General features: G+C 45.9%; 2 protein-coding genes across 3 annotated transcripts; one reads left to right on the top strand and one right to left on the bottom strand.

Annotated features, from left to right (window-relative positions):
• Window positions 1–1,396: 1,396 nt before the first annotated feature.
• On the top strand, window positions 1,397–6,521 carry LOC120655250 (probable LRR receptor-like serine/threonine-protein kinase At3g47570). 2 transcript variants are annotated; one of them, XM_039932998.1, is made up of 3 exons: window positions 1,397–1,732; window positions 2,866–5,742; window positions 5,838–6,521. In XM_039932998.1, the coding sequence occupies exons 1-3, from the start codon at window positions 1,414–1,416 to the stop codon at window positions 6,245–6,247; spliced, it is 3,606 nt and encodes a 1,201-aa protein (XP_039788932.1). In that variant the 5' UTR covers window positions 1,397–1,413; the 3' UTR covers window positions 6,248–6,521. The 2 variants fall into 2 exon arrangements, with proteins under 2 accessions (XP_039788932.1, XP_039788933.1); XM_039932999.1 differs by having other exon boundaries at window positions 1,604–1,732; window positions 5,174–5,742; window positions 5,838–6,499.
• A 10,946-nt stretch (window positions 6,522–17,467) lies between these two features.
• On the bottom strand, window positions 17,468–21,774 carry LOC120655249 (prefoldin subunit 6-like). The gene is made up of 5 exons (XM_039932997.1): window positions 20,733–21,774; window positions 20,563–20,633; window positions 20,339–20,463; window positions 20,184–20,244; window positions 17,468–17,929 (listed from the first exon to the last, which is right to left on the bottom strand). Exons 1-5 carry the CDS (start codon window positions 20,818–20,820, stop codon window positions 17,882–17,884), a joined length of 393 nt encoding a protein of 130 aa, XP_039788931.1. The 5' UTR covers window positions 20,821–21,774; the 3' UTR covers window positions 17,468–17,881.

The raw sequence follows: 21,774 nt of genomic DNA, 5'->3' as shown, positions 1-21,774 counted from the left end.
TCCAGAATCACCCCATACATCTTCTTGGCAACAAAAGTAGATGTGATGTTACGGTGAGTTTGAGCAACAGCAGTTAATCTACATGTATGTGGTGTAACAATTGAACACTCTCAGTGTATCTTGTACTTGCCCTTGTAGGCATGTACTCGCCATGTACAATCGTCATTGACACACTTCACCTCATATTCTTTGCTGCTAGACTTACAACTCTGAATTCCTTCCTCAACGATATAGCCCAAAGCTTCACAGCATCTTTCACAGCTTCAATGCTAGAATACTTTGCCCCCTGCACGACCTCATTCTCTCTGTATTCGTACTCATTACCCCTAATATCCTGTATCACTGGATTTCCAAAACCCTTGCCTCTCCATTCACCTAGCAACGGGTAGTCCTCATCGTCTGATGAGTCCCGACATTCTTCCATTATTCGAGCCTCTTGGTCTTCATTCTGTACAGCTCCCACAATTCCAGGTATTCGCTCACCCTCATCAGCTAAACTTTGCGGCTCAGGTTGAATGCATGCACGTTCTGATCTTCTTTTTCTCCTACCTGATCAGCTATACCTTGCGGCTCAGGTTCTGTGACATGCATATTCTGATCTTCATTTTCTTGTTTCACTGCTTGGTTCATATGAGATGATGTATTTGTTGATCCTTCACCGAAATGGCCTGCCTTCTGGTGAATCTGAATTAACATTGCAAGAGGCCACCCGCGGTCAAGAGCTGCTTGCATGTAAGTCCGCCATTCTTCGGTGTTTGCAATAAGCATCAACTCCCAGAAATCCCCTTTAGTTCCCCAATTTGTCACAGTCTGAACGGTTAGGAAATGAGTCTTTGGATTCACATTGAATATCTCGTGAAATCATTTGCGTATGGAACCAAGACTCCTCTCTAAGGGTTTATCTATTCCGCACTCTCTTCGTTCAAAAGCTGATAGATCTACTACATACGCATCATGAGAAATATATCCGTCACCATAATGAACTTGAAAATGAAGCTTGCTCGACATATCTGGACACAGAATCATGATATTAAATTGATTGCTAATCTACTGTTTCAACAAAAATAATTACTCGACATATCTGGACACACAATCATGCTATTTGTAAAGCGTAGAAGAATTTTGGTTACCTGTAGTCACCGGCTCGAAAATCCAGCAGGGCTTCGCCTCTCTCCCTCCCTCTCTCTTTTTTCTTTGTTTCTGAAATTGTAGTGATACAAATGAGGGGTGGGGGGACCAGCCAACTCTTATATAGGGGTGATAGAGCCGGCCGCCTAGGGACCTGTCTGCAATTTTTTTTTTCTTCTTTTTGCGTTCAAGTCTCTGCCGCCCGGCAGCGGAGCGGCCGGGGTATATTCCTGTAAATATATTTCCAAATTGAAAATATATTTTTATAAAAAACAGAAATAAAAAATGAAAAACCGCCCCGCGGCCTCGTCACGGTCTCCTCCACCCCCTTCCTGCAGGCGCGTCTCCACCGGGAGATCCGGCGGGCTGCGAGCCGGAGGCCCTCGCCTCCTTCCCTGGCTTGCTCGCGGCGGCGGGCCGCGCCGACGCGTCTCCCTCGGCTCGTGGCGGCGCCGCCCCCCTGATCCTCGCGGCCGCGTCTCGGCGCGCCTCCACGGCTCCACCGGTTTCCGGTCGGGGTCGGGTATCTCCACGCGCAGCCTCGCGCGGCTACTCCGGCAAGGCATCCTGTCTGTCCGTCACGGAGCCACTCGTTGGATTGCAGGTTCGAGCGCCGTTTTTTTCTTTTCATTCTTCTTTGCGTGCAAGGGGGGTGAGAACATCCAGCAGATTCTCTCCCTCTCCCTATTCGAGATCTGGACCGCCTGCATACTCGGATCTTCTCGTTATTTTCTTCCCATCCTTTCGGTTCTTGGATTTGCTACAGAAAAGCTTTGGTAAACAATGTTTATATATAGGATTGTCCAAACTTGAGATGACGATTTGGGATTTAAAATGTTTATGTAACGTGTTCTATTTTCATCAATGTGTTGCATTTGATATTTCGTTGATTTAAATGTTTGGCCGTGGTGTATATATTAGGCCTTATAAATTTGATCCAATTCCGATTGAGCGTGTGGTGAAGAAGAAATTCCCCCTGTAGGAGGGTTATAATCCACCATTAGATTGATAACAGAAAACAGATCTAAAGGTTGAAAAACATCTGGGCTAGGAGACCATACGGTGAAAAAAAACCGTCCGAGATCGGCAGAAACGCGTAACAATCAAAAAGATTTTCTTTTCACGCTGAAAATACAGGAGACCGAAAGCAGATTAAATTGAGAAGGTTTGTGGGTCCCAAAGTGGTCCCAGGGTCAATGCAGGTTTGTGGGTCCCAAGGTGGTCCTAGGGTCGATGCAATCGACCGCTAGATTAACAGATAGAATACAATCCAAAGGTGGGTACAACTTTGGGTAAAAAAGTTTTGAGTACAAAATATATTTTTAAAAACTCGCTCTTTTATATGGTAGAGTAGATAGATTTGTAAACCGAGAAGTTTTACATGCGGCACTTTACTCTTTTGCATGCGTAATGATGGACGCCTTGACTGGACCGTCGTAAACCACACGGTGTGGATTGAGAGTGTTAGACACGGCAAATTGTAAAAAATAAAAAATAAAACAGAAGTCGTCCGACGACCTATTAACTAGATTTTCAACGTCTCGTGTACTATATTGGTGATGGAAGATGTGGATTTCGACCAATTAGTCTCGTATATGTTACAGGCATGCATCAATAACGAATAAAAACACTACTAGAGCTCGCTACTACTGCTGCTTGCCGCCATGGCTCTTCTTCCATGCATGGCTTTGCTAATAGTAGTACCGGTACTTACTACATCTTTGCTACTAATAACAGCCACAGTCACGGTAGCCTCAGCGGCGCCATCTCCAGCTCCGACAAGCAACGACGACACCGACCTTGCTGCGCTGCGTGCTTTCAAAGCCCAGGTGTCAGACCCCCATGGCATCCTTGGCCATGGCTGGACTGAGAACGTGTCCTTCTGCAGCTGGGTCGGCGTCTCGTGTGGCCGCCGGCACCGGCGGCGCGTCACCGCGCTGGTTCTACCGGGTATTCCCCTCCAGGGAGAGATCACCCCCCATATTGGTAATCTCTCGTTCCTCTCCGTCCTCAACCTCAGCAGTACCAAACTCGCCGGCGCCATCCCGTCGGACCTTGGCAGGTTGGCTCGCTTGCAGTATCTTCATCTTGGCGGAAACACCTTATCTGATTCTATCCCGCCCGCCATAGGAAACCTCACTAAGCTCCGGTTTCTGGACCTGCACGGTAACCAACTGTCAGGCCAAATCCCGCCGGAGCTGCAAGCTCTGTACAACCTTGTGCATCTAAGTCTAGGAGCTAATTACTTGAGTGGCCCCATACCGAGATATCTGTTTAGCAACTCGAGCTTCTTAAGCTATATATACTTTGGAAACAATAGTTTGTCAGGGCCAATACCCAACGGGATTGGCTCCTTGCCCCTCCAGGATCTTCTTTTGCAGCAAAACCAGCTCTCCGGCTCCTTACCCCCAACAATCTTCAACATGTCTCAGCTTGAGCATCTGTCTATCGTTGGAAACAACCTGAGTGGACCTCTCCCAGGCGGAAACCAGAGTTTTAACCTGCCCAGGATTCAGGTGATGATACTATCTGCAAACCAATTTACGGGCCGAATTCCGCTTGGAATTTCGAGATGCCAAACACTCCAGATACTTAGTTTGAGCCTAAACCTGTTCGAGGATCATGTGCCAGCATGGCTAGCTACGTTGTCCCAGCTCAACGGCATCTCTATAGGCGGTAATGACCTTACCGGCCCCATCCCAGGGTCGCTCGGGAATCTCACCATGCTCAACCACCTTGACCTATCATTCTGTAACCTAAGCGGAAGGATTCCACAGGAGCTAGGAAAGATCACTAAGCTTACATACTTGCACCTCTCTGAAAATCAGCTCACGGGCCCCTTCCCTGCTTTTGTTGGAAACTTGACAGAATTGAATCTTCTGGCATTAGGAACAAACCTGCTGACTGGACCAGTACCAATGACCCTTGGGAACCTCAGGTCACTAATTCGCCTTGATATCAGGGAAAATAACCTGGAAGGGGAGCTCGACTTTCTTGCTGCCCTGTCCAACTGCAGGCAGCTCCAGGTCTTTGACATAGAAAAGACATCTTTACGAGGCCCCATCCCTGTTTCAGTTGGAAACCTCTCTCGCACATTGGTAGCCTTTGCTGCAGGTGGTTGCAACTTAAGTGGCAGCATCCCTGCCACAATATCGAATCTAACCGGACTGAATGCGATTAGCCTTTATGGCAACCAAATAAGCGGTACAATACCAGATTCCATTGCGCTACTGGAGAATCTGCAAGCAATCTACCTCTATATGAATATCATGTTTGGCCCAGTCCCAACAAATATTGGAGCTCTAACAGGTTTGAATAAATTATTCCTGGACAGCAATAATTTTTCTGGCTCCATTCCTAATAGCATTAGTAACCTAAGCATGGTGCAGTACATATCGCTGTCATATAATAGGTTCTCATCGGCCATACCCATAGGTTTATTTAATCTCAGTTCCCTAGCCCAACTAGATCTGTCGCATAACAACCTATATGGTGCATTGCCTTCTGATCTCAGTCCCTTGAAAGCAATACAGCTCATAGATATCGCTGACAACCATTTGTCTGGTAGCCTCCCAATTTCATTTGGACAGCTTGGTTTCTTAATTTCCATAAATCTATCCCACAACACATTGGACAATTCGGTTCCAGACTCTTTCAAGGATTTAGTTAGTCTAGAAACATTGGACCTATCTTATAATAATCTTTCAGGTGGAATACCAATGTACTTTGCCAACATAACCTATCTTTCCACTTTGAACCTGTCCTTCAATAATCTACAAGGTCAGATACCAAATGGAGGGGTTTTCTCAAACATCACTTTGCAGTCTCTGATGGGAAATGTGGGGCTGTATGGTGCTCCACGTCTCGGATTCTCACCATGTCTGAACAGGTCTCACGCCACTGATAAACACTACCTGAAGTTTGTACTCCCTATTGTCACTGTTGCATTTGGCGCCATTATTGTTCTTTGCTCATGGATCATCATTAGACAGAAAAATAAAAGGCCAAATGCTGCAGCCTCTTTTGATATGGCTGATGTGACCAGCCACAGGTTAATCTCCTACCAAGAAATCGTTCGTGCCACTGAAAATTTCAGTGAGGACAAGCTACTCGGAGCTGGAAGTTTTGGCAGAGTTTTCAAGGGTCAACTCGACGATGGTGTGTTGGTTGCAATCAAAGTTCTCAACATGCAGGACCACCATTCTCTGAGGAGTTTCGATGCAGAGTGTAATGTATTGCGGATGGCCAGACATCGCAACTTGATAAAGATATTGAACACGTGTTCCAACTTGGACTTCAGAGCACTGCTGCTTCAGTTCATGCCCAATGGTAGCTTGGAGTCATACTTGCACACCGAAACCGAAGGCAGGCCTTGCACAGGATCGTTCCTCAAAAGGATGGAGATTATGCTTGGTGTGTCCATGGCAATGGAATATCTGCATCATAGACACTACGAGGTTATCCTGCACTGTGACTTGAAACCGAGCAATGTTTTATTTGATGAAGAGATGACTGCACATGTAGCAGACTTTGGCATCGCGAAAATACTTTTAGGGGATGACAACTCCATGGTTTCAGCAAGCATGCCAGGGACAATCGGGTACATGGCGCCAGGTACTAATAATAGCCAGTCTTTGTGCCACTTGGCTTAATCATCTACCAAGTACTCCTAGTAATATTTTCTCATTTGAATCTTTTTTTTATGACAGAGTATGCACTCATGGGAAAGGCATCACGGAAGAGCGATGTGTTTAGCTTTGGCATCATGCTTCTTGAAGTCATCACTGGGAAGAGGCCTACAGACCCCATGTTCATTGGAGGCCTGACACTGAGGCAGTGGGTTTCTCAAGCTTATCCTGAAAATCTTATTGACGTCGCAGACGAGAGACTACTACAGGATGAACAAATGCGCCTGTGCTTTGATAACAAGGGCAGCACTTCGTTGGCATCTTCTTTGACTAGCATGGGCAGCAATTTTCTTGAGTCGATATTTGAGCTGGGCCTGATGTGTTCGAGTGAGTCGTCTGAACAGAGGATGGCAATGACCGAAGTGGTTGCACGGCTGAACGACATAAAGAAGAAATATTCTGCATTTATACAGCGAGTGCAAGTGCGTTGAACTTACAAGATTTATCAATCTGTATCCGAAACTGTTAATTTGGCTTGTTAGAGTTATGCGAAAAGAACCACTGTATGGTTTGCTAGCATATCAGTTATCAGGCATGACGCAACAGTGCTGCAAATTACTAGTACCTCTCATACTTTTTCTGTAAGGCCAAAGTGTTAGAATATTTGAGCCTAGGTTCCTTTTATTTTTAATTGGAACCCACAAAATTCCATGCCATGATAAATGTTAAAGGGAATTTGTTTATGGAGACTATTAAGTTTTGTTATTATTAGTGATGGCCAATTTAATTTTCTACGGCAAGAAAAGACTAATGATCTGGTGGTCATCAGTTTGATGGCATTGTGTGGTCTCTCGAAAAAGGCCACATCTGTGACACCGCATGCAGATAAGCAATTTATCGCCATCCAAACTAAAGAACCCAATCCACAGTACAGACCAAATTATTGCCATATTTCATAAAGAAAAGAAACGACGAGATTATATCATTGTGATAGTCAGGTGAAGCACTCCCAAGATACAAAATTAACATGTCCGGTGGTTCCAATAGTGCTTAGCGCATGGTTAAATGTGCAAGCCATGTCATCTTTGTGTTAGTGGAGCTGCACTGCAGGTGGCAAATCGGGTCATCTTTGTGTTAGTGGAGCTGCACTGCAGGTGGCAAATCGGTGTGTGCGAGTCAAGCTTGTTGGTCAACCTTGCCGTTTCCCACACGTTAGTTTGCCGAGTTCGCGTCCCATTCCCAGTTTCCCAGTCTGTTTTGAGTCCGCTCGTCATTCCCATCCATTCACATTGCTGTGTGCGCACCTCGCCTGCTTCTCATCTGCAGCGCCGGCGGCACACCTCGCCTCCTGCCCAAAAGTCTTCTTGGTGTGGAATTCCATATCCAACTGCTTATGGTAGTATTTGTGGCGTAACCCAAAGGAAAAGACCGCCAAGTCAAGCTTGGGTCTTGCTATAGCTTCAAGGACCTGATTAGTCACTCTCGCACCTGCTTGATCACGCTGATAATTATCTATCAGTGGTTTTGCATGCTTGCTCAAAGAATATTCCTATATGGCTTCCGATGTGAAGTAAGCACTTACGTCACAGTGTCAACACTACTAAGGGCCTGTTTGGTAGTACAGTTTTCAAAAACCATGGTTTTTGAATACTATGGTTTCTATTTGTACATGACAGAAATACTATGGTTTTAACATACCACAGTATTTTTGTAGTATCTCTGAATACTACAGTCTGTTTGGTTGCACTGTCACTTTGTCCAGTATTGATGTCTTTAGTGCACTAGGAGAGAGCAAGCAGAGTGAAAACTTTGGTCTGCACCTCAGTTTCCAAAACCACAAAAATACTGTGGTATTGGCTATACCATGGTATTGAAAACTGTGGTTTTTAAAAGCCAACCAAACACCTGCTGCCTTAGAATACCTCAGTTTTCTCAAATACTACGGTATTAGACAGAAACTGTAAAAATACTATGCTTCCAAACAGACCTAAAAAATAACTTTTTTGGACGCTTCTTTTCACAAGATGCCCAAATTAGCTGTCGCCTAAGTAATAACTTATAGGCGGGCCATATTAAGATTTCGCAGCTAAAAATACACTACTCCCACCAATGTCAAAATACTTGATGTTTTTACATGATCTCACGTACGAAGTGGCAATTAAACAGGGATGTTCTTTCTTATGGGATCTCTATCAGTTCGGTTCCTCGGTTATTTGCAAACTTCGGTTCTTCAAAAATGGGAACCAAAATAGGGTCCTAAACAAACCAGAACCGAGCTGTTCGGTTCTTGGTTCCTTGGGTTCAGTTCCGGTTCCGAACCGAAGAAACCGAATTGGCAAAGCGCCAGGGCATGGGGAGAGAGGAGAGGGAGATTGAGCGCCGTCGTCGGCTCGTCGCGTGGGGAGGCAGGGGCCGAGCACCGTCGCCGCGTGGGGGATGCAGGAGCGCCGTCGTCGCGTGGGGGAGGCAGGGGCCGAGCGCCGCAGCCGCGGGAGGAGGGCCGGGCGCCGCCGACGCCGCGCGCGAGGAACGCCAAGTGCCGCCGACCATCGCCGCGGGAGAGGGATCAGCCGATCGGGAGCGTCGTCAGGGTTGGGAGGGGAAGCGCCGTCTGTAACGAAGTCTGGCTATGGTATCAACGAAACGATGTTCTGTGATAGCTTCTTGTATCCTGGGACTATCACAGGTGGATTTAACCCGATTTCAGCACACTGAAATCCGGGGTCGTTTCACCGTCGAGGTCAGGAGGGGGAGTGGGGGAGCGCGGAGCGCAGTCGGTCGTCGGGTGACGGGGTGAGGGGGCAGAGGGAGGTTTGGCTGGGTAGCTGCATTATGTACCTAGGGTTTAGGGGATAGCGTTGTTGGGCTTGGGCTAGGCTAATCTGCTGGGCCGGCTTTAGATATTTTGGTTCCTTCGGTTTTTTCGGTTCTTCGGGGATTAGAACCGAAAATACATCGGTTCTTTTGGTTATATGAGATTGAGAACCGAATTTTACATCGGTTCTTTTGATTCGGTTAGATCGGTTTCGATTCTCGGTTATTTCGGTTCGGTTCCTCGGTTCCGGTTCTTTTTGCCCACCCCTAGGTATCTCTAATAAATACGTTGTGGTTCCATGCTAGATAAAAAAGATTGTAGCTTGCATGATTAAGGTGCAATTCTCAATGCCCTTGCTTCCTTGTTTTGAGTTCTTGCTGGGGCATTTTTGGCACGTGGAGCATTTACTCATGGAACATATAAGCAGCGTTGCCTTGTATTTAATTGGATCACGGGGATTATTTTAGAATTGGAGGGAGTACTGGTGCATCAACCCGTGCCCTCGCACGGGTTAGACTTTTAAGAGATATAGATTTAATCCTTAATAATATTAGAACTGATCGTTTTAATTCATCTTTCATAATGTCATTGTGGGTAATTTATATGTAAATTTAAAAATTATTTTAATTTATATTACATGACGATATATTAGTGTGCTGGATGGCGCTCTCATCAGATTCTATGAGGGGTTTGTGATTCTCCTCGACGGAGTTATGGCGGAACCCGACTTTGTATTCGTCTGCCAACATGAGTTATCACAGGGATTGGTGACCATGAGAATAGTATTCTCATACCATTATGAAATATGAGTTAAATAGTCACATGTACAGCTGATGAGTCCCCACATTCTTCCATCATTCGAGCCTCTTGGTCTTCATTCTGTACAGCTTCCACAATTCCAGGTATCCGCTCACCCTCATCAGCTAAACCTTGCGGGTCAGGTTGAATGGCATGCACGTTCTGATCTTCTTTTTCTCATCCCTGATCAGCTATACCTTGCGGCTCAGGTTCTGTGACATGCATATTCTGATCTTCATTTTCTTGTTCCACTGTTTGGTTCATATGAGATGATGTACTTGCTGATCCTTCACCGAAATGGCCTGCCTTCTGGTGAATCTGAATTAACATTGCAAGAGGCCACCCGCGGTCAAGAGCTGCTTGCATGTAAGTCCGCCATTCTTCGGTGTTTGCTATAAGCATCAACTCACAGAAATCTCCTTCAGTTCCCCAATTTATCACAGTCTGAACGGTTAGGAAATGAGTCTTTGGATTCACATTGAATATCTCGTGAAACCATTTGCGTATGGAACCAAAACTCCTCTCTAAGGGTTTATCTATTCCGCACTCTCTTCGTTCAAAAGCTGATAGATCTACTCCATACGCATCATGAGAAATATATCCGTCACCATAATGAACTTGAAAATGAAGCTTGCTCGACATATCTGGACACAGAATCATGATATTAAATTGATTGCTAATCTACTGTTTCAACAAAAATAATTACAACAAAAATAATTACTCGACATATCTGGACACACAATCATGTTATTTGTAAAGCGTAGAAGAATTTTGGTTACCTGTAGTCGCCGGCTCGAAAATCCGGCAGGTCTTCGCCTCTCTCCCTCCCTCTCTCTTTTTTCTTTGTTTCTGGAATTGTAGTGATGCAAATAAGGGGTGGGGGGACCAGCCAACCCTTATATAGGGGTGCTAGAGCCGGCCGCCCAGCTGCCGGGCGGCCAGGGGGCCGGCCGCCCCGCTGCTGGGCGACCGGCCCCAGGGACCTATCTGCAATTTTTTTTCTTCTTTTTTTGCGTTCAAGTCCCTGCTGCCCGGCAGCGGGGCGGCCGGGGTATATTTCTGTAAATTTCCAAATCGAAAATATATTTTTATAAAAAACAGAAATAAAAAATAAAAAAATAAAAAAACCGCCTGTCTGCCCGGCCGTGGAGGCCCCACTGCTGTTCACAAAATGGTTAATCTGGATCAGTAAGTTTTTTCTTCTTCGGGGGGGGGGGGGGGGGGGGCGTAAATTTAGTGACATGGTGTCACATGGTGAGAAAGATAGGGCCTCGGGCCGTCGGGCGTTGGCAACTATTGGCTCCCATGCTGTTTGAAGCCCAAGAAGGACTCGAATAATCCAGGGGACAACGTGCTGGCTGTGCCTATATGGGCTATGGCCCTTGCCATTCCTCGGCCCAAACACGTCGGCAGTCAGCCAGCGGGCCCATTCACGGCACTGCTCACCTCTCGTAATAATCTTCTGAGAAGGCAAGACCGCAAGATCAGACAAGAACACCAGGGACGCGACCTAGTTTCTCCTCAACATGATATGCTTTGGTTGGTACTTGGTAGCACCACCACCATGCACGTTGTATGGGGCTATGTAAAAGTCGCCTCTTTTGTAATCAAGTCACCTGGAGGAGAGCTAAGCATTGTTAGTAGCACAGATGTCACAGGCGTGCGCTAGCAGGCGTTGATATGGGGCCCAAAAAATGGTTTTGTCAACTACGTAGAGGCATTGCAATGAATTTCTTGGAATTGGTTCCATATGGTTACAGAGTCCAAATTCGTCGGAAAGCCCGTTGCACTTGCACTTACGGCACAATCTACTGCAGTAAAAAGAGGTATTCATCCACCTCCAATAAGTACCGGTTTGTTTTAAACCCGATACTAATGTCAATTTAGTACTGTTCTACATCACAGTGCCCCCAGGATCATTTAATACCTGCTTTTAACGTCATTTGGTAATAAATACCATCATTTAGTATCGGTTGGTGTTATAGTGAGGTACTAACTAGCTTCTAGAGCCCAACCATTTAGTACATGTTTTTAACACCATCCGGCACTAAATTGTGGCATTTAGTACCGAATGGTGTTATAGTCTGGTACTAATAGTCCATCCCGGATTACTTCAAAAGGATAGTAGCATCTCCTATCTAATTACATGTATTGTGTGGGTGAGATAGTAGAAAAGACTACGCGCAAGCGCATTTATCCAGATATTCTTTTCTAAGTGTTGGTGCATTTAGTACCGGACGTTGCGACCAGTACTCAATGGAGCCAGTACCTGCTACGGCAGCAGGTACTAACGGCACCAGCAGCCCAGTACTAATACCACTTTTTTTTGTAGCAGTGCTAGATAGAGGAAACGGGTATCGTAGCACTGTCTAATTTTGTTCGCCATTGCATCTACACTCCAGAAGTCCGAATCAAGTGGTTACCAAATGGAACTCGGCACTAATAATGTTTCCCTTCGTTTTTTTTAATATATGACATCATATGTTTAGGAACACGGAGGGATATTGCCATATTGGACATGCTGGCTTTCGCTCTTACACAGGCTAGAAACTCAAATCATCATGAGGGTTCTTCCTTGTTAACTATCCATTACGACTTCGTCGCACCAAGAGGGAAAACGGGACAAAATTAAACATTCGGGCCATGGTCAGGAGAACAAACATGCACAAATAGTGTCTTCTTGGATTTCCACCTTCTCACCTTTCTTCAACTAACTTGTACAATTTGCTCCACAAATTAAGAGAAAACTATTTACATACATACATGTTGGTCCTTTTCTATCATTCCCACAAGGGGCTATACACCTGCTCAACAGAGCCCTCTACTACACAGCACTGGTACTGGTACTGGTGATCGATGGCCTCATACCCCACAACACCACCTCATACCCATTAGAGTACACATACCAATCAGAATTAGCCTCTGCCTCATGCCCGATTAAGGACACCTCAGGCCAACACCCGAACGCCAACCCACCCTCATGGTGATCGAGATCCAGCAACATGTCCTCAAGCAAAACACCATCCTCGCTCGATGCTCCGGTCACGCCCTCGTCATCGACCATCCCTACCGCCACGTCGCCGATCTCCGCCTCAAGGGATCGGATGACGTGGCTCAGCCGATCCACATCATCATCCAGCGCATCCGAGGCCGGCAAGTCCTCCATCAGCTCCATCAGGAGCGCCCCCTCGGCCCCGGACAGGTCCGTAGCCTGGCCGAGGCCGACGTGGCAGCTCTCTCCCATGCCACGCCCACCACCATCCTCTCCCTGCAGGTTCCACATCTGAGCCGCCATGTATGTGCAGCTTAAATATCTTGTGCAACAGAGTGGAGCTAGCAGTGGACACAATGGCAATTGGTGCTTGGAGTTGGAAGGAGGAAGATGCAGCTGAGTCTGAGTGCCTTGGTGGCCGAAGGTGCAGGGTAGTGTGTGCTTTTATATAGAGGTGAGGGTCTGTGAAGTGCAAAGTTAGCAAAGCATCAGGCACCGCCAGGTTCCGTTCAATGTGCAGCAAAGCAAGACAGCAAACTTGATTGGGTGATTACTTTAGGATACTAATCAATCGCCTAACAGGCCTGTGATTGCTGTTGGCCATGGGTGGCCAAGTGGATCGGAGGCGGCCGTACCTGAATTCCAGGCAAGCAAGCATGCAGAACCGGTGGCCGGCCGAGTCGGTAGGTTTTCTTTCCGAGGGAGAAAGCGACGGTGACGGGAGGAAGGGGCCAGCGGCGGACAAGATCCGGCAGGGCCGGCATTATTGCTATCTTATGCTCGCGTCGACGTCTGCGGCCTACCCGATTTTGTTCTTCGATGGATCGGGTGCTAGTATGCCAGCCTAGTATATCAGAAGCCTCTCTTGTATTCTGGGGAGATAATATCTTTTGCGGTTTGGCCCGCTGTTAGTTGCTACAGCCCACTTGCTCATAAGCCCACCGTATCGTCCCTAGCCACGCAAGACTTCAGGAAACAAACTTGCCAAGGATCTTTTGTAACGTCCCAATCTAAATATGGCTCATTCCTACTCACACGCTGATTGCATGATTCTGATAATGGGAGGGTTATAGAAGCATGATATTTTGGACAAGCTTTCTGATTTTTTTAGGCTATTCCCGGTGTAGGATTTTATTGCAGGATTTTATAGTACCACATCACCTTAGTACATTTGAGTTGGTGAATGAAACCAGATCTTCCAATGCAAACTTTCATTTCACGGTTTCATAGACAGGCCATAGCATTTAATTATGAGGCATGTGATTGGTTGTAATTGCATTAAATGAAACTCTATAGCCTTCATGCAAGTTTCAACAAGTTTCATTCTAATGAAACTCCTCCTCCTCTTTATTTATATTTACCTTGCCATGTCATCACAAATACTAACTGCTCACTGTAGTTAATGTGCATGAAATCTCTATGAAGCTTGCACTGGGATTAGGCTTAAAATTTTCCGGTTAATAAATTAAACAGTGTCTAAGGTTACCATTTGCTAATAAGAACATCTCCATGAGCCTAGCCAAATTATATTAGCTAAATTCTAATTTAACTAACCATTTACCATTTCAAAGGATTGGGAAGCAACAGTCTCTTCAAAATTTCTTGAATCCTAGCTAAATCCAAGCTTCTCTGCCCCCCTTCGGGGCATGGGGGAGCTCGACCCGGCCAGCCAGGTCATGGGGAGCGGAGCTCGAACCCGGCCATGGGAGAGCTCAACCTGCCGGCCGGACCATGGGGAGGGGAGCTCGATCCCGCCAACCAAACCATGAGGAGCAGAGCTCGACCTCACCGGCCATGGGGGAGCTCGACCCCGCCGACCATGGGGAGCGGAGCTCGATCCCATTGGTCAGGTCATGGGGAGTGAAACTCGACCCAGCCGGTCATGTGGAGCTCAACCCCGCCGGCCAGGCTATGGCGAGCTCCAGGGAGAGCCGCGGAGCGGAGGACGCCGCCAAGAGGATGAAGGCGAGCGGGGCGTGGGCGAAGAGCGCGGCGGCAAAGCTGGTGGAGGACGCGCCGCGGCTCGGGAAGGCGGGGTTCGGGATGCGATGCCGAGCGGGAGTGCCTCGGCAAAACTACCGAACGGAGAGCATGGGATGGCGAGAGAGATACCGAGCCGAGAGGGATAGCTAGTCTATTTTTTTAAGATATTTTTTTTTAGCCAGCCAAGCCAAGATGGCTAGGCTATTGGAGATCTCTAAGCTTATTTGCAGATGAGCGTGTGACCATTTTCGGTGTACTCTGTTTTTTTCTTTATAATTGAAAAAGTATGAGGGCCCTTCGAATGGTTGCAGCTCAATCAAATCTCAAAATGATCTTGCAAAAGAAATGGAGAAAAGGATGAACTGGAATATCATTCTCATGCGCACCCACGCGTCAAGTTCAGGGAGTGACAATCAATCGAGTGTGCCGAAACTGCCCTCTTGAAAAAAGATCCACTTGCCCAAACCCTTCTGTCGATTGAACTGCCGCCCCCTGTCTCCTTGCCAAGTGGCCGGCCACATGAACATCTCCGCACGGAATCCTGCAGCAGGTGCCGGCCGGGCCGACCAATTAGTGGTGCCAAAGCGTCATCGCGTTTCATCAGCCGACACACACGCTCAACCATTAAACTAGGTTACACTATGATGAGAAGAAATCCAATAAACGAAAGGCGGCTCTAATTAGGTCAGAGGATACGTTAGGTTAGGGCAAGTACAACAGTTAGTCGGCACCCGTAGACATGCAGATTTTTTTTTGCTAAAACACCCTCCCAGCGCTCATTAAATGAAGAAAACGAGCCACGCCGTCGTCTTGTTCGACTACGGCAGCGGTGCGTGCTCCGAAGCCAATCGACAAGTCCGCGCGCCTGTTGTACGATCCGATTATATTCGTCGTCGCCGTCGCGGATCCGATGCGCGCGACCATGCAGCAGGAACAGCGGCGGTGTAGGAGTTGCTCAAGCGGAGGTGCAACGGGAGCGAAGGACCAAGGCGGCGGCGCAGAAGCGGAAGGCCACGGGAGTGCTACTGCGGCGTCGGAGCAGAAGCGGAAAGCCAAGGAAGATGAACAGTACAAGCTAGCAAGCAAGAGATGCTTAGTAATACTTGTGTGTTTATGATTTTGTGAAATTCATAGTAAAATGAATATATGTCCAAATGATCTCAAACTTGTTTCGTTGGATCTGTCTTGTGATGCTTTATATTTAAAAAATATGAATACCCATGCTACTATCCTGTATTTTTATCTATAGATTTATTTGTGCTAGGCTGTTTAAATACGTATTAAATTATGTATTGATCCAACAAAATATGAAACAAAGTTTGTTAGACTCCTTTTTAGATTTATATTTCAAAACTGTAACCTTTACTCTTGAGAAGTGTTTATTTTCTGCTTTTTTAAACATATTTCTTACTTACTGCTTGAATTAAGAAATGTCTAGTAAATTACAGAAAAATAATAAAATGGTAAAACCACTTTTTTCATCTTTTTTCTTTGTGTAGATGTAGAATATAAGAAAAATAAGTTTGCTATGTTTTCTGTTTGTTTATATGCTTTTTTATGATTTAATGTTTTATAGGATTTAAAATTTGCTACAAACAGCCAAGATAATGAATGTTTATATATGTTTTATGATTTAATATGTTATTTATATAAGATTTATGTGAATTATTTGAATGTATTGTCCATTCTCTAATTTATGCAATAAAATAGCTACAAAGATCAACTATGCACTAGATCACCATGAGTTTGTGTGTCACAGGATGAATTAATCACCCTGCAGACAGCTCATTGTACAAGCTGTCTGTTCAGCTGCCTGTTTGTGACAAAAAAATAGCAGCTGTCTGCACTGTTGTACATGCCCTTAGAAATCTTGTGCACTAGGCTAGCAGCTGGCTCTAGTCCTTGACTGTACATGTATATGGCCCTCCTGTCCAACCAAGTGCCACTGCTACCAACAGTACTAGAAGAAGTGCCATAGGCATCGGTTGGCAATGGTCTTTGGTAACTGTTATTATAACCGGTACTACGCATCCGGGACCAATGGCTCTAAACATTAATACCGGGTGAATGACCCGATACCTTTACAGTGCGTCAAAAGAAAATAGGGGCGCATTGCAGTGGTTAGGATTCAAACCCGCGACCTCTTGTTTCACGTGTATCTCTTTTACCATCTCATCTACGAAGCAGTTGTGACTGAGGGGAAGATATTTTTCTTTTGAAGTAACCTGTGAAACATTTTTAGTACCGGGTGATAAACACCACCCGGTACCAAAGGCTAGACATTGGTACCGGGTGATGTTTTCACCCAGTACTAATGTGGAAGGATCCAACACCACCCGGTGTCAATGTCTAGCCTTTGGTATCGGGTGGTGTTATCACCCGGTACTAAAGGGTATCTGGATCTTTCCATGCATCTCAAAATAAGCTTTGGTACCGGGTCATTTGATTTGGGTACTTTTGAGGTGGACCGATGACCTCTTCTTTTTAGTAGTGAGATCTTTTATAACCCTCGGAAGGCATCACAAAAAAAAAATAGTTCTGGGATCAAGGTGGTATTGCAATTCGTGCGGCGATAAGGATCTTGGCCACCTGTGCGCATCATGGAAAGGTGACATGTATGCCATAGAAAATAGTTGGTTACTTTCATAGCAGGGCGCCATGTGAGATGAATGCGAGGTTGGAGACCAAATGGAGACGCAATATGCTATTGCTCCCCTCGTGAAGAAGATGGCAGGTCTCCTTGACTTCCGGGGCTTGGTGTCCAGGTTCGAGACCAACAGCCAGCCATGGAAATGAAACTTTCTTTTTCCAGAGATTGGAAATGTTTTTTTGTTTGTCAGCCAACCAGCCAGCAGTATTTTTCTCTCATAACAAATCAGTACCGGCCACCAGCCAATCAGCAGTACTTTTCTCTCATAACAAATGAATATCAACCATCAGCCCAGCCAAACAGAGTATACTTTTCTATCATAACAAATCAGTACCAGCCATCAACCCAGCCAAACAGAGTAGGTCAGAACAAAATGTGCACGGACCATAAGACAACTACACTAACTGAAAACTTATCTATGGAGCCCCCTCCAGCAATACAAATTAGGTCAGAAATCGCATAAATCAAGCCAAGGCTCTTCAACACGATTAATTCAAGCGGGAAAATGATCGTGCAGCTTAATTTACAGAAAGAGCTGAAATACCGTGACTAACATTCCTCTTTCAGAAGCATTCAGTCCAGAGAAGGAAAAATGGCACAAAATGCAATGGCCCACCAATAAGCTCAACCAAGGAAACCACTACAGGCTTACCATACACCTTCAATCTAGTGACCGGCTTTTACATCAGAGCATCCAGATAACATTCTTTGCTACATAGACGTCAAGAACGTTTCAATCTCACATAAACATCATGAATACAGGCATAACCAATCTTTCGTTTCAGAGACCAGAACACTGGACACCTAAGTCCACACAAAAAACTGGATGGTATTGGGATGGGTGATTGCAGGAAGGCTTGGACTAGTTGCATTCAGCAAGCAGGTGTCTAAGCCTTAGCTTGCACAGCCTGCATCCTCTGTTGCAACTTGAATATCTGCATAGCAAAGGAGAAGAAGTTAAATCAAAGAAAGCTAATACTACTACTCAATGTAACCTAATCAGATCAACAATCAACTGTTGTATGCAAATGCACAGACTCCATGCCAAGTATTATAAGTGTGAATTGACTAATTGAACCTACTACCAAACATGCAACCAAGAATATTTAACTGAAGCAAACGGCTTCAAAATCTTTAACTTTTATAGTACATCATAGCGTATAGCCTTGTTTATGTATTTAGCTCGTATAATATATTAGAACCATATGCATATGCACATATCATATTCTAATGGAATAATTCAATTGTTTGCATTGGTCATGTATAAGAATAGTACAAAATTGCCTCAGGGCTGCAGCTTGACACCAGTTCATTGTCTAGCTGGATCCAACCCCCTCAGTCGCCAACAGCATTAGCATGCTGCTATAGCAACTGCTAACCTACAATTGTTTTTGAAAGTGCCTTCTCACTGCTGGTAGTGTTCTCCAGAGCCAGAGTATCTGCTCACAAGTCAGGGAAATAGATCTGGACATAGTACTTAGTGGTGCGCTGCACTCTGAATTGAAGGCATCACATTTTTTGTATTGTCAAGATGCTGCTGATTCCTCTTCTTGCCAAGAACACTTAGATCAGGAGACAGAGGGAAGTTCAGATTCTGTCTAGTTTGTTTTGTACTCTATTTTATCTCAGTCCACTGTTGTCCTTGGACAGATTCCATGACTATACATCCTCCCTCCCTTCCACACTACTAGACAGTCAGTGCCCCTCTTTCAGTGTGTTGTGGACACATTCTTTGGCAAGAAGTACCAGCGCAAGAAGGAGGCGGTGTCCACAACTGATTAGCTAAAATATAGTATTCATTTATTTCCTTTTTGTCTATTGGCTGAAGCTTTGTGGGCTCGGCTGATTTTTAGGGAGTGATTGGTTGTCTCCAGACTCTATAAATGTAAGGGCCGGTGGCTCATTAGGGTTTAGGCAGAAGGATAATCCCTCAAGTCAGAGCAGTCAGGGTGTGATCTGCCCTTGTTCATCAGGATTAGACCCAAGCCATATCAAAGTGTCTGCCTCATCTTCATCTCCACCTTCTTGTCCAGATACACAGTTACAAGCCTCTCTTGAATAAAAGACTTGCCACAACAAAATATACTTGATACAAACAAGAACCTAAACTAAGTTAGAGATAAGGTAAACTTCACCAAATGAATAAGTTAGCTATCAGGCAACTATAAGGCTGCTCCACTTGAGCCACCCCACAGGACCTTTGTGGCTTATCAGTGGGACTTGCCATGTTCTTCTGATAGGAACTTGTACATTCCATTAACCGGATGGTGAAGCTAAATAGCCAGCCAAAAAACTCAGACAAAATCCAGAGCAAAATCATTCCATTGATGGGTTTTTTGCCCTAACCCAGAAATATGTCTAGCCAGAGGATGCGCAATCCCATTCTCTAGAATAAAATGATACTCGATATTATCCAACAGAAGAATGATTTACCACCTCCCTTACTTGGCACTAGGCAGCCAATGCAAACTCATTGGGTTTACCAGTTTGTTGAAGAGGGAGATTCAATAAAACCTAGTGCACTTTATGATACTACTGCAATAGCACTACTTTCAGACTATAGGTTCTACCACATTAACTATGCTTGAATATTTTTGTGTACATAATCAAATATTTGTTAAAATTATTGCACACCTAATTAAATATGCTTTCTTTTCCCAAACAGGAAGATAACAGGAATGGTATTGACCATTATGATTCTAACACTGTCCATGCCTGGAATGCTCTGAATAAACAGATTTTTTTTCGGACAAAATTTCTTGGCCACAAGAGAGAAGATGGAAAGTTCAAAACTTCAAATGATAATAATTGCTATTTTACACAAGGCATCAGAACATTTGGCATGCAAATAGTTCTAGTCTTGTAGATTAGTTCTGCATATGACCTACTAGTTCAATTGATTTTACTGCAAATCACAGAGGTTTAGCTAGTTCCAGTGACGACCAGGGAAACAATGGGTTGCAAAATACAGCTACTGTTCACAGAATTCGTGGCATAGCTACATGGTCCCTGAATAGTTAGCTATCCTGATCACGATACAACAAAGACAGCATATTATATCATGATCGTTGATTCTCTACTTCTCGACTCCATCCAAATTCAAAAGAAATGCATATACAAAAAGTTACTGTAGGTAAGTTTGAGAAATCATCTACTAATCTTAATTAGATAAGAAGCAATACAACGTACTGATTCCTTCTTGCTGTTCTGCTTGTCTTCCAAATCCTTCAGTGCCCGGTCCATCCGCTTCCTGCAAAATATCCAATCCCACACAATCAGCACAATAACACGAAGGCACCACGAGGTGATCAAATAGAAAACCAGATCAGATCAAAACCACTCACAGCTCTGCCGAGATGTACTCGATGCGCTTCTTGACGTTGGCCTTGGCCTCCGCAAGGTCCTGCTTGACGAGCACCGGTCCGATGAGCTTGTACACGTTCGCCCCATCATTCAGTAGCTCCAACTCCTGCCGAACCAGATCAAATCAGCCACTCGCGTCAAAATCGACAACCGTTTCGGAGCCGAAGCGGACTAGAAAGTCGGGACGCGCAGGCCGGGTGCATGCCTTGAGGACGAGCTCGTTCTCGCCGACCTGGATGGTGTACTGCTTGCGGACCTGGTGGTTCTTTGCGATATCTGCGAGGGAGGAAGAGCAGCGGGGGTCAGAAGTGAGGTAGGGTTCGGGGAGGCGGAAGCGAGCGGAGGGGGGTCGCGGGAGTTAGGGAGAGCGCGTGCCTTTCTGGATCTTGCTGAGGGCGTTAGCCTGGATCTCGAGATCCTTCTGCATCTCGCGGACGGCCGCCGGGGTCGACGACGACGCCATGGCCTGCCGACTGCCGCTGCTTCGTCCGCCGCCGCCGGCTTCGGGGAGGACTGGACGAGTGGGACGTGGGTTGGGCTTTCGTTCGTCGCCCGCGTAGGACTAACTGACTTTGTTTAACTGGGTTGGGCTTCAAATGGGCTGAAAACCCGTAGTGTTTGCAGTTCTTGGCCCATGATCTTTCTCATTTTGCTATAGCGGGAAAATGGGCCTACTTAAAAGGATGGGGTTGTGGATTGGATCATGCGCTCTCTCTCGCACGAGAAGATGGGCCCTTGTGGATTGCATTTCTCAGCCCTTGTGGATTGCATCTTGGGTTCTCTTTTTTTTTTTTTTGAACTTAAGCATCACGGGGTCATGAGTGGATTTCCTTCAAAATGGAAGACACACACAGAGGAGAGAAGAGAGAGAGGAAGAAAATCAGGAACGGATTGTGCCAGGTCAAACTGGGAAAGATCCAATCCGCAACTTGCCGGGGGGCTAATCCTCCGCCCATGATATGATATGCAAAGATCAGATCAGGACGAGTGGAGAAGCTGCCTGCCAAACTTTGGTGCGAGTGATTGGGTCGGCTTGGCCATGAAGATGCAAGCCAAGCCAAAAGGGCACCTTCTTTTCCTCCCTCCCCTCACATCTTCCCGGTGCCTTTCACGAATCCCTACCCTTCCCCCGCATTCTTCAATCTTCATCACCATCTCTCCCTTTCGCGAAATCCCCAGCATCTGTTCATCTCCTTCTTGCAAAAACAAAAGGGGAATAAGTGAATAATAATCCCCAAATGCAACCGATACGTGTGCTGGGCCACCCAGGGAACTGGAACCTCCGGGGAACCCATGCCCCCCAGTTGCGTGAGCCGAGCGCGCCCGCCCGAGATTCCACGGCGGCCTCCTCCCCACCGATCCTCGCCGCCGGCATGGCGACGGTCCCCTGTTCGCACGGCGACCGCTAGTTTCCGGG

This window comes from Panicum virgatum, chromosome 1N, assembly GCF_016808335.1.
Source record: "Panicum virgatum strain AP13 chromosome 1N, P.virgatum_v5, whole genome shotgun sequence".
Taxonomy (NCBI): Eukaryota; Viridiplantae; Streptophyta; class Magnoliopsida; order Poales; family Poaceae; genus Panicum; species Panicum virgatum.
This window is presented reverse-complemented; position numbering and strand designations above follow the sequence as displayed.